At 29.0% G+C, this 15,964-nt stretch overlaps 1 protein-coding gene across 3 annotated transcripts in view; it reads left to right on the plus strand.

Moving 5' to 3' along the window:
• LOC143222787 (mitochondrial glycine transporter A-like) overlaps positions 1-15,964 on the plus strand; it is a 36,528-nt gene that overhangs the window by 16,972 nt on the left and 3,592 nt on the right. For all 3 annotated transcript variants that reach the window (XM_076449761.1, XM_076449763.1, XM_076449762.1), the window contains exons 7-10: positions 698-767; positions 11,071-11,169; positions 12,313-12,479; positions 15,005-15,097. In XM_076449761.1, the coding sequence (XP_076305876.1) occupies positions 698-767; positions 11,071-11,169; positions 12,313-12,479; positions 15,005-15,097 (429 nt within the window). The remainder of the gene's footprint in view (positions 1-697; positions 768-11,070; positions 11,170-12,312; positions 12,480-15,004; positions 15,098-15,964) is intronic.

The raw sequence follows: 15,964 nt of genomic DNA on the forward strand, positions 1-15,964 counted from the left end.
TTTGTGTTTATCTTACTGTCAATAATGAAGTAGAAATCTGCTAAAAATAAAGCAACAAATCAACACTTGTGTTATTAGAATGTTTACATGACACCATAATATGATAATTTAGAGAGCAGCAAAGCATATGAATGGAAATCAAATGACTTGACCCGACCTCTGAGATGTTAAATTTATCAGCTTTTGTAACACTTCTGTGATATTTACAATGAGACTTCTCCAGATGAATAAGATTGCACTATGAATCCGTGAAAATGTTTATTACAGTATGTGGTTTGGAACTGATCCATTGAACATTGCAAGTATTTGAACATTATTCAATCTTATGGGATATTTCAAATTTATTGGTATACCATACAGGCATACAAAGATAACAGCCCATTTTATCAAGTGCCTACATTGAGAACAAGACCAAAGACACATCCCTTAATCCAAAATATTGAGGTACTCATTACTGAAAGATTTATTTTGGTTACATATAGTTAGAAAAAGAAAATGACTGAAAAGGTATACCCTTAATGCCATGGTATCTGTTGTTTTGGAGTATTTTTATAAAATGCCATTATGTTGTTCCTAACTCTTTATTTCCATTACTTATACTGATAAGTGGAAGAATTAATATTTACCTGTACAGGTCTTTATGTTTCCTGTATTCCTACTGTGAATGTAAAACTGATTTTAATTTTTTTGTTTTTAGAGTGGTGTGTATAAATATCACAGTGTATTTCAAGCCTTAAGAATTATTCATGCAACAGAAGGATTTAAAGGCAAGTTTATGTAAATGGTATATACATATATATAAATATATATAACTGAGGATTTTTTTATTACTGTTCAGATAAAACTTTCAAATATTCAGGTAGTTAATAGTGTCAAGAAATTGTCATAAAATATCTCTGATATTGCATGAAAGCATTTTTGAAACTTAGTCAATAAACATTAATAATAAATTTATTTATTCAATAATATATTTTTATGAACATAATAGCTGAGTTTGGAAAATTGTTTTTTTATATTTTATACAATTTACTAATTTATTGTAAATTGAACTATGGTATCCTTATTAAAATTGTATTCTCTTCTTATTGTCTATTGATATGATGAAGCCCCAAAATAAAGTGGTCAAGGAGGTGGCTAATAAATACAAGTGGATGTTTTTATTGTATAAAATTTATTCAGCTTTGTTTTTCTCTTTGCTCAGACCATGCAATATCCTGCTGCTCTTTCGTCTGTTAATTTTTATTTTTTCTTATCAAAGTGCAACTTATTGTCTTCATTAAAAATATAATTAATTAATTTGATTGTTTATAAAACAATGAACAGAATAATACAGTATTATGTCTTGAAACTGTTTTTCTAAAATTTTTAAAGCTTTGTATGTGTATGATGGTTTTATAGTTTTTGTTATCAGTAATTTTGGAACCACAGGCTATATTTTCTCATATTTGTTGAATTCAAGAGTATATAACAAGACATACATTGCCTTGAGTTTGCACAAAGTGTGAAAACCTTACAGAAAAACAGATATTTTTTCTTTTGAAATTAATGTGCATTACAACCATGTCACTACCATTTAATTTTTAAAAATTTCATTTGTATGTGCTTTGTAGCTTTATAACATCTGAACTTGAATATACTCTGTAGTGGGAGGGGGTTATTAGTAGGCCATTATTAAGTTACTTGATGTAAAATTTCAATCAGTTATTGTATTAATTCAGTGCTTTGTCTAATGGATAAGGCATTCGACTGACAATACTTGTCCTTTTAGCCATGGGGTCATTATAATATAACAGTCAATCTTTGGTGAAGAGTAGCAGGAATAGCTTGTACAGACAACCTTGAGTAGCTTTGCACAAATTTCAACAAACAACTTCAGTCTTTTGAATGTTTTTCAAGCATTGACAGCTATGTAGCTATCAAAATGTTCTACTAAGCTTTATTCATTTTATTTTCATTTGCAGTAAATAGTAAAAAAAAAAAAAAATTGATAATGTAAAATAAAGGAAAAAACAAGAGCTTAAACCAATAGGATAGAAATAATTTGTTTGTGGGTCAGGACCCAAAGCTAGTCAGAATAAGTCAAACTGTAATTAACAATATATGAATTAGTCTGCATGTGAGAACAGGAAAGACAAACAAATCTTGGTGAAATAGTACATTTATGGATGGTGCATTAAATAATCATGTTATTTACATAAAGATCTTGTGTTTTTTGTTACTGTTTCCAAAATCCTAAAGCACTAAAAATATTATGGATTAAGGTGTATTGTTATAAACAAAACAAAATATCCTGTAGCTTTCTAGCTGTAAACAAGATAAACCTTAATAATTTTTATTCAGTATTTTAAAAAACTTGACTGTCAAAAAGTGAGAAGTTGTATTACATACTTAATGTTAAATTAAATTCAAAAGAGTTTATGTAAAAACTTTGGACGAATAGCAACTTACTAGCTGAAATTTCCTATTTGCCAGGGAGCATAGACATACACATTGCCATTTGATACTTTAAAAAGTTAAAAGTAAAATAATATTTTTTTACACACACCATAACTGAACAAAAACCAATATCGATTTGATAATATGCAAGTGTAGATATATTTTTTAATTTTAGTTCTTTTTTTGCAAAACGAAATATACTGTAATGCTGATAAGCATTTTTTTCTTATTGAAATGAGCAAGTAAGGCAGCTACAGGTACAGTGCATAAAGAGCAGTTCTATAATATTAGATAACATAGAACTGTTTTGAGTTAATTCTTTAAAAAAACTTTCTTAAGTCTGTTTTGATAACATTTATATTGATAAAAATTATTTTGATTAACTGCTGATGTATAAACAGATGGTTACATGTACTTTAATAAAAAAAAATAGAGCTGTGTTGACAGCATGAGCAAAAAGACAGTTGTATTAACTACAGACCATCACAATTGTTAATTTTATCTAATAAGTTGAAATTTAATCAACTTGACTGAAAGAGATACATAATAATCTACAATTTAGAGAACTGAAAATCTAAAATAATTGAAGTTCTACACAAATCAAAATTTTTATCAATAGTGTAGAAGTTTCGTTGAAGAAAAAATTAGTTTTAATTTATTTCCATTAGTTTGTATACCATAATTTTCAAACTTTTTCTTTTAACTACCATAGGAAATTATCTACATTTTTATAAACAAATGTTGTACCTAGAACATTATTCACCTATAATGTAGCATTAAAATAATACATGGAATTTAGCATATTCCTTTAATTCAAATTATCAGTCATGTCAAATGGACTTGATCCTGTTGGAGTACATAAAGGATATTGAAATGTAACAGAACCAACAAAATGACCACTACTATCTGGAAGAGCTAATCAAATGAGGTCATGCATCACTGCTTCTGGTTTTGTTACTTTCATTCTGTTTTAGTATGTTTCCTGATTAAATACATTTTTATTCTACTTGTTTATTAGTTAAATGAAATATTTTGGACTTTTTTTTTCTTCATGATATTTGACAAATTTAGTTTTAATTGTAACTTTGTGTGTGTACAATTCTCAATTGTATAAGATAGTGCATGAGTTTATAATAATAGTGTATATAACTACAAATGAGAATCATAATTCTTTCTGTATTTATTCAGTGTATGTGTAAGAATTTTTTATTCACTTCACAAATTTATACCATATCACCTTTCTTCTGGATAACCTCAATGCTGGAAAATTTCTACAGATACCCATGAATATGTAGTTGGAATGAAAAAAGTTACCCCTTTTAGCATATCTGGATGAATCATAAATTTTGTATTCTGAACATCTATTTTTGCCAGTTGAATTTTTTAATTATTTGTTGGTATAAAAGTCTTGAATAACACAACTTTCAACTTTGTTATTCAAAATATGTATTTCTTCATCACATTGGAAGGTTTTGTGAATTTGGACGTCTTTGGATATGTTAAATCCTGCAGAATGGCACCTTTTTTTTTGCAATCTATTTCCTTAAGACCTACTAATTATCTTTGCACCAAAGTATTTCTGATGATATTTGTTTAACATTCTGCTGCATTAATGGTAATATTTTGTATTAAATGCAGAGCTTTTGTACCAAATAATCTCTACATGATGATACTTTTACCATCAAATTGTGTGGAATGTTAATTACTTTGAGAGATGAAGATACTTTCCTGATAGCATCTGTGCAGTTGTAATATATGATAGAGCCCATTTTGTAGAACTTTTTACATATTTTAAATTGGTTAATTTGGTTGGCAGAAAGTATATATTATTGCTGAGTGGATCATAGATGGTTCTGAGATTTTGTTTGTGTTTTAAGTACAAACCTTTAGCTCATATCTACATGATATCTTGACCAATTTCAGATCTAATTACAGTTTTAGTCTCAGAAGATTAAATCCTTGCCATTAATGTATTTAGCCATGTCCAATGTCTCATAGATTAATTTATTCTAATCCTACCTAAAATACTTGCAACTTTAGAGTAGGCTGGTGAAGATCCTGATAATAAATCAAATCAAATTGGGTATACATGTGCCCAACATTTGGTATTGCTGGTGCACAAAAATATAGTTATTAAAAAGAGAAACAAAGTTTTCATTAATTTACTCCAATTCTGCCTAAAAAATGTTGCCTACTGTGGTTATTGAGGATTCCTTCTTGTGTTTTTATCTGTACAATACTGTAAAATATGATTAACACACACCACACAGTGTTTGTATTTTAAATTCATAAGGTAACTTTTCATTTATGTATGAACATATGAGTCACTGTTCTTGATTACAGTCAAATAATGATCATCATTGTTATGCATGACTTCTTCTAAACTGTACAGTTAATTTGTCAGCTTCCATTAACTGTGAAGACTCCAGCTAGTTTCTGTAGGATATATAAGAACTATTGTTATGATTTCTTCTGCACTGCATTATTTATTACAGACTTCTAAAATAAGTATTTTTATTTTTCTTGTTTTTTTCCTTAGTTATAGATGCTAGTCTAGAACTAGCAGAGTAACTGAGCCCATAATTTTTGCACCAGTCCATCATCTGCAATGACTATTACATGTGAGGTTTCATTGTACTGTACGTATCCCCTCAAACATGTTCTCGTACAGCTTTAAGCAAAGTTTATTTTAACAAATAAGTAAGTAATGTCAGAATATGTATAACCATAACTAACAAAGCTTAATCCATTCAAAAATAGCCATAGCTAATGCTCACAAAACTTTAAACTGTACTGTCATTTACATCACAAGAATATTTTTTATTTCTGATACAATCATTTGCTATTGTACATAAATTAGTTATTTTCCCTCTTGAAGTTGTACTTTTATGTCTTGTGAAACTCCTAATTAAAATTCACATAAAAACACATGTTAATTAAACTAGTGAGTGATCATGTACCGTGCAGTGAAACCCTCCACCAATAGGAGTGTGACACACCTCCTTGTATAATACATTTTCATGCATGAAAATCTCTATTCTTTTCCTTGGCAGTATTTTACTTTAACTGCTATGTATTTTCAACCTTTCAGTATGAATTAACAATGAATGTGACTTCTTTTTCTGTTGAAGTATTTACTGGTTTCAGTCACAAATACCAACAATTTAGAAATATTTATTTTTTTGCCTGTTGAAACCATGACAGCTATTTCTCAGGGTTTAGTTGTGTTTGTTTGCCAACTTGGCCCTCTAGATTTGTCCCTGCTACACAGTTCCCTTCACAGAATTTTGAACAGACAGTTATGTGTAATGTAAATACAATATTTCTCTACGTAATGAATATCTTTCAACTTTTCCCACCTGCCTTACATGTACCTTCTCCCTCTTGTTTCTGTTATTCTCTCCAAACAGTTTGTTCTGCACCTAACATTTCCTTTAGGCTTAAGTTCCCTCCCAGTATTTTATGCCATCTATTTTCCCCCTGCCTGACTTGTTAACATGTAGAAGTTATAGTTTAGATATAGTTTATTCCTCCGCAATACTTAACTCTTAGGACTTAATGTTTAAACTTTTTTTTATTATTCTTTACATTTCCACATACAGTAAATCATTCAGATGTAGTTTGTTAATCCTTCACTTGTGCCAGATAGAATGTAATATCTGATTATAATTACTTACTTCTTAACATACACCATACATATGATAACACATACATATATGTATGTGTCATCATAGTTCATCACTTTATCTCACATACACTTAGAAGTTGAGGTTTGGTCATATATACTTATTCCTTACCATGTAAATATAGATGATAGTGTAAATCATTAAAGTTAATCACTGCTTAAGGTTAACTTATGTAGATGTACATTTCAGCTGATTACTCCTAAATGTGTATGTATGGAAGATAATTCTTAGTCTACACTGATTATACCTTGCCTTGTATGTATAACAGTAAATGTTTGATTGTAGTTTCTGATTCTGTAACAAGTCCACCTAGATCATGATTTTTAGTTTTTGGTCATTTCTTCTTACCATGGATGTTAATGCTTAGTCTTCATTAATCATACCTTGCCACCTAAACATCCATATAGAAGATAATGTTCAGTATTATTTGTTATTTTTTATTGTTATGGTTCAAATTAGCAAAATATTACATTTTTTATTTAAAAAAAAGAACAAATTAGCTTACTAAATTATGTGATCTGTAATTGTCTAGTATGTTGGAAAAATAATATGCTAACAGTTTAAAGAACTAAAACATTTATGTGAATAAGTGTATAGTATGTAATATAATATAACTTTTTTTTATACTGATGCTGTCGTGCTGAGATGTTTCAACTAGAAAAGTATCCTATCAGCATAATAGTTTCAACCTCACAAAGAAAATAACAAAATATCTGTACACTCATTCATTATTAGATTAATATTGATATTTTGTTCAGCTGTTTAGGGTGTGTAAACAATGACTTGTAACTTTTTAAAGTATTGAATAACAACAATATATAAATGTATCTGTGGCAAACAGAACTCAACTACTAAGTTACTTTTTTATGCTGAATTAAATAGGGATTAAAAAACAATTAGATTTTACTAACAAGCCCTATATTAGTTGTTAAACTAAACAGAGATTAAAAAATAATTAGATTTTATCTTATTTTGAATACCATAGAGGTATAGAGTCTTAAGATGATTTTCATATGTATGTCTAAAATGTCCCACAAAGTGTTTGTTTCAGATGTATTCTTTGTAAATGTTATTAAATGACTAATAACATCAGGTATGCAAGGGCATTCAATCACACATTTTTCTATATGATATAATATCTTAGTTTCTTATTGAAATAAATATATAAACTTGTTTTAACTTGTACAGTGTTCCTTCCCAGATGAAAAATGAAGACTTTGAATAGTAAGATGTACCAATAGATTTTTTATGTATATCCAGTATTTTATGGGTGTAAAGAAAAATGAATACACAGACTTTTATCTCATGTAAAAGAAACCTGTACTGTTTTTGATTCAAATACAACAGTTTTTGCAAGTGAAAAGGTGAATGCTCTGGTATATTCAGATGTAACTCACTTCATAGATAGCTAATTGAGGTTTTCATTGTTTTGGGGTACTTTCATGAGTTTGGTGTTGCAGAGAATGTTGATGTAAACTAGAACCCCAGGAAATTGGTGAACATTGAAAAATCTATTTATTATATTAAAAATGATATTGCTACATGATAATATGTAATACTTAATTAATATGAGTTTTTATAAAAATGTATTGAAACTAAATAAAAATATTTGCACAATTGAATAATTATAATTATATCACAGTTAAAAAAATAATTATGAAAAACCACAAAACTTTGTGGTACAATAATATAGCAAATGTCAAATTTTTTAAAGCAAATATTAATTCATCATTTTGTTGCAAGGTGAGGGGATCTCAACCAAAAAAATTGGTCACAAGGCTATTGTAGGAAGACTCATGAGAGAATAAATTCTATTGTAATAATGGTTATTTTAGAATTGCTTTGGTTTGCAAGAGAAACACTAGTTTCTGAATACCCCAGGGTATCTTTCAGGTTTTAATTCATTAAAACTTGAAATTCCATTAAACTTAAATTCCTATCAAGAGAAGCAAAGCAATGGACATTTTAAGAGTATGTACAGTAATCTGCTATCACTTTGTATGTGTGGGGTTATATTATAAAATATTCTTAATAACTTTGCTTTTATTTGTAGTTAAATTGCAATGCAAAAAGGGTGCATTTAATGATGTATATACATGCTTTATGGATGCAGTAGAACTAGTATTTATAAAAACGTTTATAGGAAAAGAGTTATTTTGGTATAATCTAAATAAACTTAATTTTCTATCTCAATTATTGACTGCTTTCATACATCTAACATCTTGGGAAAATATTACACATCTTCACTCTCCCAGTTCCTACTGCAAGTAAAGTTTGAACTCCTGTAAAAGAGTAAAACTTTATATCACAAGTAATTACAAGGTTTAACATAAAAATATGTCTATGATCATGTTTTTCTTTGGAAGCACATACCATCATCTATGGGTGTGCTAATGAACTGTTGCAACATAGATGACTCAAATCATGTAAAGCTGGAACTAGACCTTTCACATAGTGTCGTAAACATTATTTTAAGTATATTGTATGAAGATTAAGAAACATGAAGTTTTAACTGTTGTCAAGTTCAGATCAGAAAATGTGTTACCTAACTGGGCATGATACTGTGTATCAAGACACATGGTAGTTTGTCTTGTAGCCCAAAATGCAACCTCCAGGGCACACTGTGTGCTAGTAACAGGATTGATAGTTTGTTGATTTTCCACCTTCTGTAGCTTGGGCTGTAGCTAATTCTAACTAACACATTTTTAGTAGATGTGCTCTAATGGACTCCTACTTCACATACCAAGTTTCAAGGCAATTCATTAAGAAATACTTGAGATATAACATCTCCAGTTTTGATTAAGTTTCTTCCATTTTTTCTTTGTATCAAAAGTATGGAAACTTTATTTGATAGAACAACATACTAAACTTTTATGGATATTTTTCAACTTTTCTACACTGATAGATATTTACAAGCTACAGTTAAAAGCATTGTATGATGTAAATACGATCCACAAATGCAAACTTAATTGACAAAAACTGCTCAGATTTAACAAAAGATTTTGTGCATACCTGTGCAAAAAGTCACATAATTTATCCATCTAACATTACCTCTACAGCTTTACTTCTTTGTTTTTTGTTAAGTGGATTAAAGATTGCAGATTTAGAGCAGCAAAAAGTGAAAAGATTTGCAGATACACAAGTATTTGTTAGGCCAAGCAAACTAGATTAGCAGTTTCTAGTTCAAATTTTCGAAAGAATCATATAGATGGATGGTTATTATTAATGTTTTGAAACAATATGGGATCTATTGAACCATTTCAGCTGTTTCATCCTCTAAACTAAATTTAAAAAAGTTCTTAAAGTCAGCTCTTACCATTCATATAGTTACCAAGTTTTTCTTAAACTCACTTAAATTTAATGCTTATATAACGTCTGAAGGCAACCCATTTCAAAGGCCAAATACCCTGTTATAAAGCAAAATTATCTTAGCTTAAGATGATTTGCCCTGCCAAAATTATATTCAAGTCTGTTAGACAAACTGTTTATTCTTACTTTTAAATATGAAAAAAATGATGCATCAACATCATTTATTCCTTTTATAATCTTAAACATTTCTATCCTATCCCCTCTAACTCTTCTTTTCTCAAGAGAAAATAACTTGACAAAATTTGGCCTCTTTTTGCATAACAACCCCTCCATCTCAGTCACCATTCTAGTAACCCATCTCTAAACTAATTCCAACAATTCAATGTCTTTCCTAAGGTAAAGAGCCCAAGACTGAACACAATCTTTGAAATGTTATCTAACCAGCAGCATATACAATGAAATTATAAGGTATTTAGACTTGTATTCAATATTTCTGTAGATACAACCTAAAATCCTATTTGTCCTACCATTAGCAACAGCACATGTATTATTCATTGTCAAATGTTTAGCACAGATTTACTAAATTTTGTGAAATTATCCTAATCTAATAGTGTTCAGTATCGAGAGATATTAGCTTAAGCAGTTAGCACAAATAATGATGCTTGGTACAGCTGTACTGATTGCAAGGGGGTGAGGTCAATTAAACTGTTAACCAAATTCCTTGGAGGCAATATAAAGGAAGCTACTAACACTGTTTTATATAAGAAAAACTACTACCGTATATTTTGAAGTATCTGGTTGGCTCTGTTAAGTATAGATCTATCCTGAATAATAGGATTATGTTTCTGTGGCTAATGTTGTTTACCATCAAATATCTCTTTATTTGTTGTAGTTTATTGGAGTGTATTGGCAAAAAGTTATATCTGGTTAAAACAACTTAGGCATAAAAACATGTGCAACCAAAAAGGATTCAAATGTGACTTAAAAAAATGAAATCAAAATTGGCAATCAAATTGTTAACTATATTTATAGCATTGATAGTGATTTTACAGCAGGTATTCATTCATCAATTAGCTAGACTATGTTATATTACCCACCATCATGACCACAGTTGAACAGAAAAATGTGGCTAGTAAGAATCTAGGAGCAATATCATAGAGTTTTGACAGTATCAATAGATCTGGTGTCTCTTACAGAATGATTTAATTGATTTGAAATTTTTTGTCAGACCACTCATCACAAAATGTCTATTGTACAAGAAGTGTGTCACTGACTCAGGATGGCTACTGTTGTTCTTATCTATTTGACAATACTTCTCCACCAAGGGACATAAAAACATATCTGGAAAGTCACCTAGAAATGATGAGGTCTAGGAGTACGTTTTCAGAATCAGTAACCCAAATCACATTGTAATTAACTTGTTGTTAATAATATTGTTAACAGTAGCTAGCTTATTTAAGCCTTTGCTGAAATGCAGTATACCCTATTCTGACATTATGACAATTGTGCAATTGATAAGTGTAAAATACACTTTTGGTTTAACTTTAAAATAATAACTATTCCTAGTTTATAAAAGTCATTATTGTTCTAATTTGTTGATCATTAGCTAGTGTTAAACATCTAAAATATTTTAATGTAGGTTTATTTAGTGGACTGGTTCCCACACTATTACGAGATGCACCATATTCTGGTATTTATTTGATGTTCTACACTCAAACTAAGAAGCATATACCAGAATGTGAGTAATTATATCTTTCATTATGTAATACTTTTTTCTTCTGTTTGACAGAATATATATTTTTTAAAGTGAAAAATAGATTAGTATTCTATAGTTACATGTAACATACATGAATATAAATATTTTAAAATGAAACAATAAAAGCAGAAGAGTAATATTATAATATTTATATTGAACATAAGGAATAAAGAACAAGAATTTTTATCACAGTTATACTCTTTAAAAATCAACATGCCTAAATTTGAGAGAAATGTGGTTTATTTCAGATCTTCTAGGAAATATTTTGATAATCTTTGGGATTACAGACTATTATGTGATTGAAATAAAGATAATAAGTGTTTGCTTTTTCAACGAAGTTAAAAATCATCATGATTTTTCAATCTTGAATAGGTTATATAATTAAATTGATAATCTTAAATGACTGAAAATAAGCATTGTCTTCCCTTCTGGTTAGCTCATAAACAAATATTAATTTGAGGATTCCTTAATAAAGTTTAATTAATTCTCAAGAAATAATTTCTTCTTTTAAGCTTCTTTGTACAGAAAGATGTTAAATTAACAAGAGTTTGTATTGTACTTGTAATTTTCCCATGAAATTAATCTATCCAAAAAATAAATGTACATAACCTGTACATTCACATTTATTAACTGTAAAATGTTCTTTGGTAACCCTTAAGGAAGCTTTTTCCTCTAAATATATCAGTTTGGTTACTTGCCAAATTCAACTAGTTTATCTTTAGTGGGTACTTACTTCACTACATCAAACAGTTTGTTCTGTGATACTATTAAATTAAGTATAAGTTTTTATTTTAAGCTGTATTTTCAGAAAATAATTTAACCATATTGGACATTGAAAACTTTATTAACAATACTTGTCTGAATCATCTAAACAAATGATTTGAAATGCAAAGGCTTCCATAATTTTCTTCAGGTTTATTGTCATATTGGAATAACTGATATGATATTCTATAGTATAGAATTTGTTTTGCCAAGTAAGAAAAAATTAAACTGTTAATGTTTACTTAATTGATGATAAAAACAAACTTTTGGTGCATATTCAACACTGTGGTGTTTAGATTAGTAATTTGTTCATATCATGGTAACTTGGTTTTATTGTAGTTTTTTTTGTTTTGTTTTTCAAAGCATGGAGAAGCGGAATTCTTCAAATTCCAACACTATTTCTCTGTGGAACTTTTTCAGGAATAATGGCTTCTACCTTTACTCAACCATCAGATGTTATAAAAACTCACATGCAGTTGCACCCTAAGAAATTCAAGGGGGTTTTGGTAGCAGTCTGCTATGTTTACAAGGTAAAAATACTGTGTTCTTATCCTTTACTAGCAGCATAGTTCATTTCTGCATGTCTTACCTAATAAGACATCTAAGTAAGAAATCAAAGTTGATTAAATTCCAAAATTAGAAATTAAAATAATCTACAACACTTTTTCAGAAAAAACAGGCAGCATTTTAGGTTTATTACTTAATATTTAAAGTTTAAAATAAAGAATAACTAACTTATTATAAACTTTTTTCCCATATCAACATGGTTCATAACTAGTTTTTTGATAATTATTTTCTAATTGAAAAAGTAAATTGTTCTGTAGAACATTTCTGTTTTGTAATACTGAAAGATGCATCTGAATTATCTACAATATTTATTCATTTTATTTTCAATTATAAACCCTTATGAGTATCACTTTAAGTCTTGTTGCTCTTTACTAGTTCTTGCTTAAATTCATCAAATTCAGTTATACATTGTTACTCACCCAGATCTGATTCATGTATTTCCCCTTTTTGACCGGCCAGTGTTTGATTTTGATAATGTTAGTTTCTACATATTTTTAAAACTGTCTAAATTTCTGTAAATATTAACCTTGTTTACTCTTGTTAGCAACACAAACATATTTTTCAAGTTTATCAACAGCATATTTATTATAATTCTTAGCAAGCTTACAGAAATTATTCTTCTATTCCTTGTGCTGCTGACTGTGTTATTCACTGTGGGTTTAGACCTTTTATTGTTACTTTAAGGTTTGTCTTCCTGACACAAATATGAGATATTCTCATTTTTGATCATTTTAGGGTTGGGACAAAAAGTTAAATAAATCCATAATTTTAGGAGTTTTGGTCAGTTACTTATCCTTCTTTTTAGCATTTACAAGAAATTTTGTACAAAGATACTTTTCTACAAAAAGTGATATAGACAGTTTTCTATTTTTCTGGTATCAAAATTGGCCATGTTAGGATTGTGTGGTGAAGACATTTTGCATTTACCTGCAAATGCTGGTCTCTAATTAATTAACTGATTCTTTCTAATCTAGGTGCAAAATGTGCTTATATGGTGTATAATTGAGGAGTTTAAACAGTGCATTATTTAAACAAGATTTCAAAATTGTAGAAGAGATATAACTCCTATAAATCCTATAATGTAATTTTGTTTTTAAAAATAGAGGACATGAAATAACAAGTTATAGGAACATGTATTGTTGATTTTTATTCATTTGAAGTTGCAGTGTTATATTTCTAGTTAACTTGCTGTTTTTCTGTGATCAAAATTAAGCAGCTTCAGTTGTTCTAACTCTTTCTTAGTTGTTTTATTCAATCTAGGAAATATTTTTTTCTCTAGATTTTTTTTACTTATGTCTTACTAATTTGCAATATTTTGAAAAGGAAAATTTTTCTTTGTTTTACCAAGTTTAGTTGTTTGTTAATTAGCCTTTAGTTACACAATAAATAAACCTGTAGTCTCTACATAATCTCTTATATGATTTTTTCTAGAAGGGGTATCTACTGGCTTTACAAAAAAAAATTCTGGGACTTCCTGCCTTAAAAATTAAACTTGCATTTCCATTCATCAGATAGTCTCAAATCTCACAAGGCATGAGATTTGCAATGTTTGACACAAAATTTGAACAAAACAAAAATAAAACAATTATGATAGCCAAGTTTTTGTTCTGTTTTAATATTTTATCCCTCCAACCAAAGAAATTTGGAAGGATGTAGTGATGAAATTGTCTGTTTACATCTTTTTGAATACTAACTAGAGTTCTGAACATCATAGGCTACTGCTCCTGAGAGAAAATGCTACTGATTTTAGGTTCAAATGATTAAAGGTAATAGTTTCCAATTAAAAAAATAATTTGATTTCTGTGCAAAAGGAAAAAAAATCATCATAATATACTTCAGTTATAACAATCAGAACTAGTAGATCAGTCACTCTACTGATAGCCGTACTTTTTAATTATGCCACCTGTTTTGTGGGGGATTTTACACTGAAACTGATTTTGGAAACTTTATAGAATCATAACTTAAAAATGATGGCTTTTTTAAAATATCTTATTCTTAAAACTTATTTTCTTTGAACTAAAGAACTGGCACAGAATAATAAATTATAGGAAAATTAAACTTGATTGTTTATGTCTAAATTACTAATTAGCTTTAATTATTGAGATGTAAAGCTTTGACTGAGCTTTGTTTACAGTATAATTAGTAAAATCATCCCAATAATCATGATTCAAATGCCATTGCTTAACAGTCATTATATTTTTGTTGTTGTTTTTTTTTTTGTGTGTGTATTTGATTTTACATATTTTACTGTTTATGGCTTTGTGTTCATATATGACACAAGATAAAATTATTTAATCTTTTAATGTATATTATCAATTATCCCTATGACATAATATAATTCAGTTTTTTTGCAAAACATATAAATGAGTGTTGTAAACATACAAATGTGCAGAAATATTTTCATGAAAATGCAAGTTCAGTTTAAACTTCTGAACTTTTAAGTTTACAGTATTGTCTGTGATGCTTTACATGTTTTTTGTGTTTACAGGAAGATGGTATAATAGGTTTCTTTAGGGGTCTTGCTCCAAGGGTTCTTAGAAGGACACTCATGACTGCTTTGGCTTGGACTGTGTATGAACAGGTATGGTTTTTTTGCTTTAAATATGTACATTAGGTAATGAATTTTTTTTCTACGTATTTTTATTCTGTTTGTACTGGATGCTTCTTAGTGTTTATATGGATTTTGAAATGCTTGAAAGTTTCAAAGTTCAATTTACAGGATCTGGAGAGCCCTTGGAAAAACATTTTGTAACAGATTCATCATATTGCTGGACATATTAATGTTTTTACAGACAGTGATGGAACATATAATGGTAAGTAGAAAGTGACTTGGAAGAGAGGCAGAAGGGGTGGGTTAAGTGGTATGATTGTGCTTCAGATCATTAAACTCACCTATTAGGTCTCAGGCAATTGGCTCCTCCACTTGTCCAAAAACATGTTCATTTCAGTGGGAATCACAATGGAGGACAACTCAAAGATATTTAAAAAGTAAATCTTGTTATCTTTGATGTGACCAGCTCTAACAGTGATCTACCTGCATGCCACTGCAACAATCCTTCTAATTCTTATCGTAAGCATGGAACAAAAGTTTTGTCAAAATCTTTCCAATTTTTTTTTCTCAGAAAAGGCCAATCTTATATTGTATGATGCTGTTAATTGCATTTAATAAGAAGAGTATTCTAGAATCAGAGTGATGCCTTTGGAACTGTTTTTTCATAAATCATATTTAGTGTAATGATGCCATGATTATTATTATCCAACTCCACAGTTTCTATTATAATAAGCTTTTAAGAGGATCATTCTTAGATCATGCACCTCAGTAAATTTTCTACAGTCTCTTCTCTAGTACAATGACATCATCTTCCAAGGCCATGTATACAAGAAGACCAAAGACACGATTCAGTTTAAAGTTACACTAGAAATTTTACAGATGTGTGCAGTCAAAATG

The sequence above is a fragment of the Tachypleus tridentatus genome, chromosome 8, assembly GCF_004210375.1.
Source record: "Tachypleus tridentatus isolate NWPU-2018 chromosome 8, ASM421037v1, whole genome shotgun sequence".
In the NCBI taxonomy this organism is placed as follows: Eukaryota; Metazoa; Arthropoda; class Merostomata; order Xiphosura; family Limulidae; genus Tachypleus; species Tachypleus tridentatus.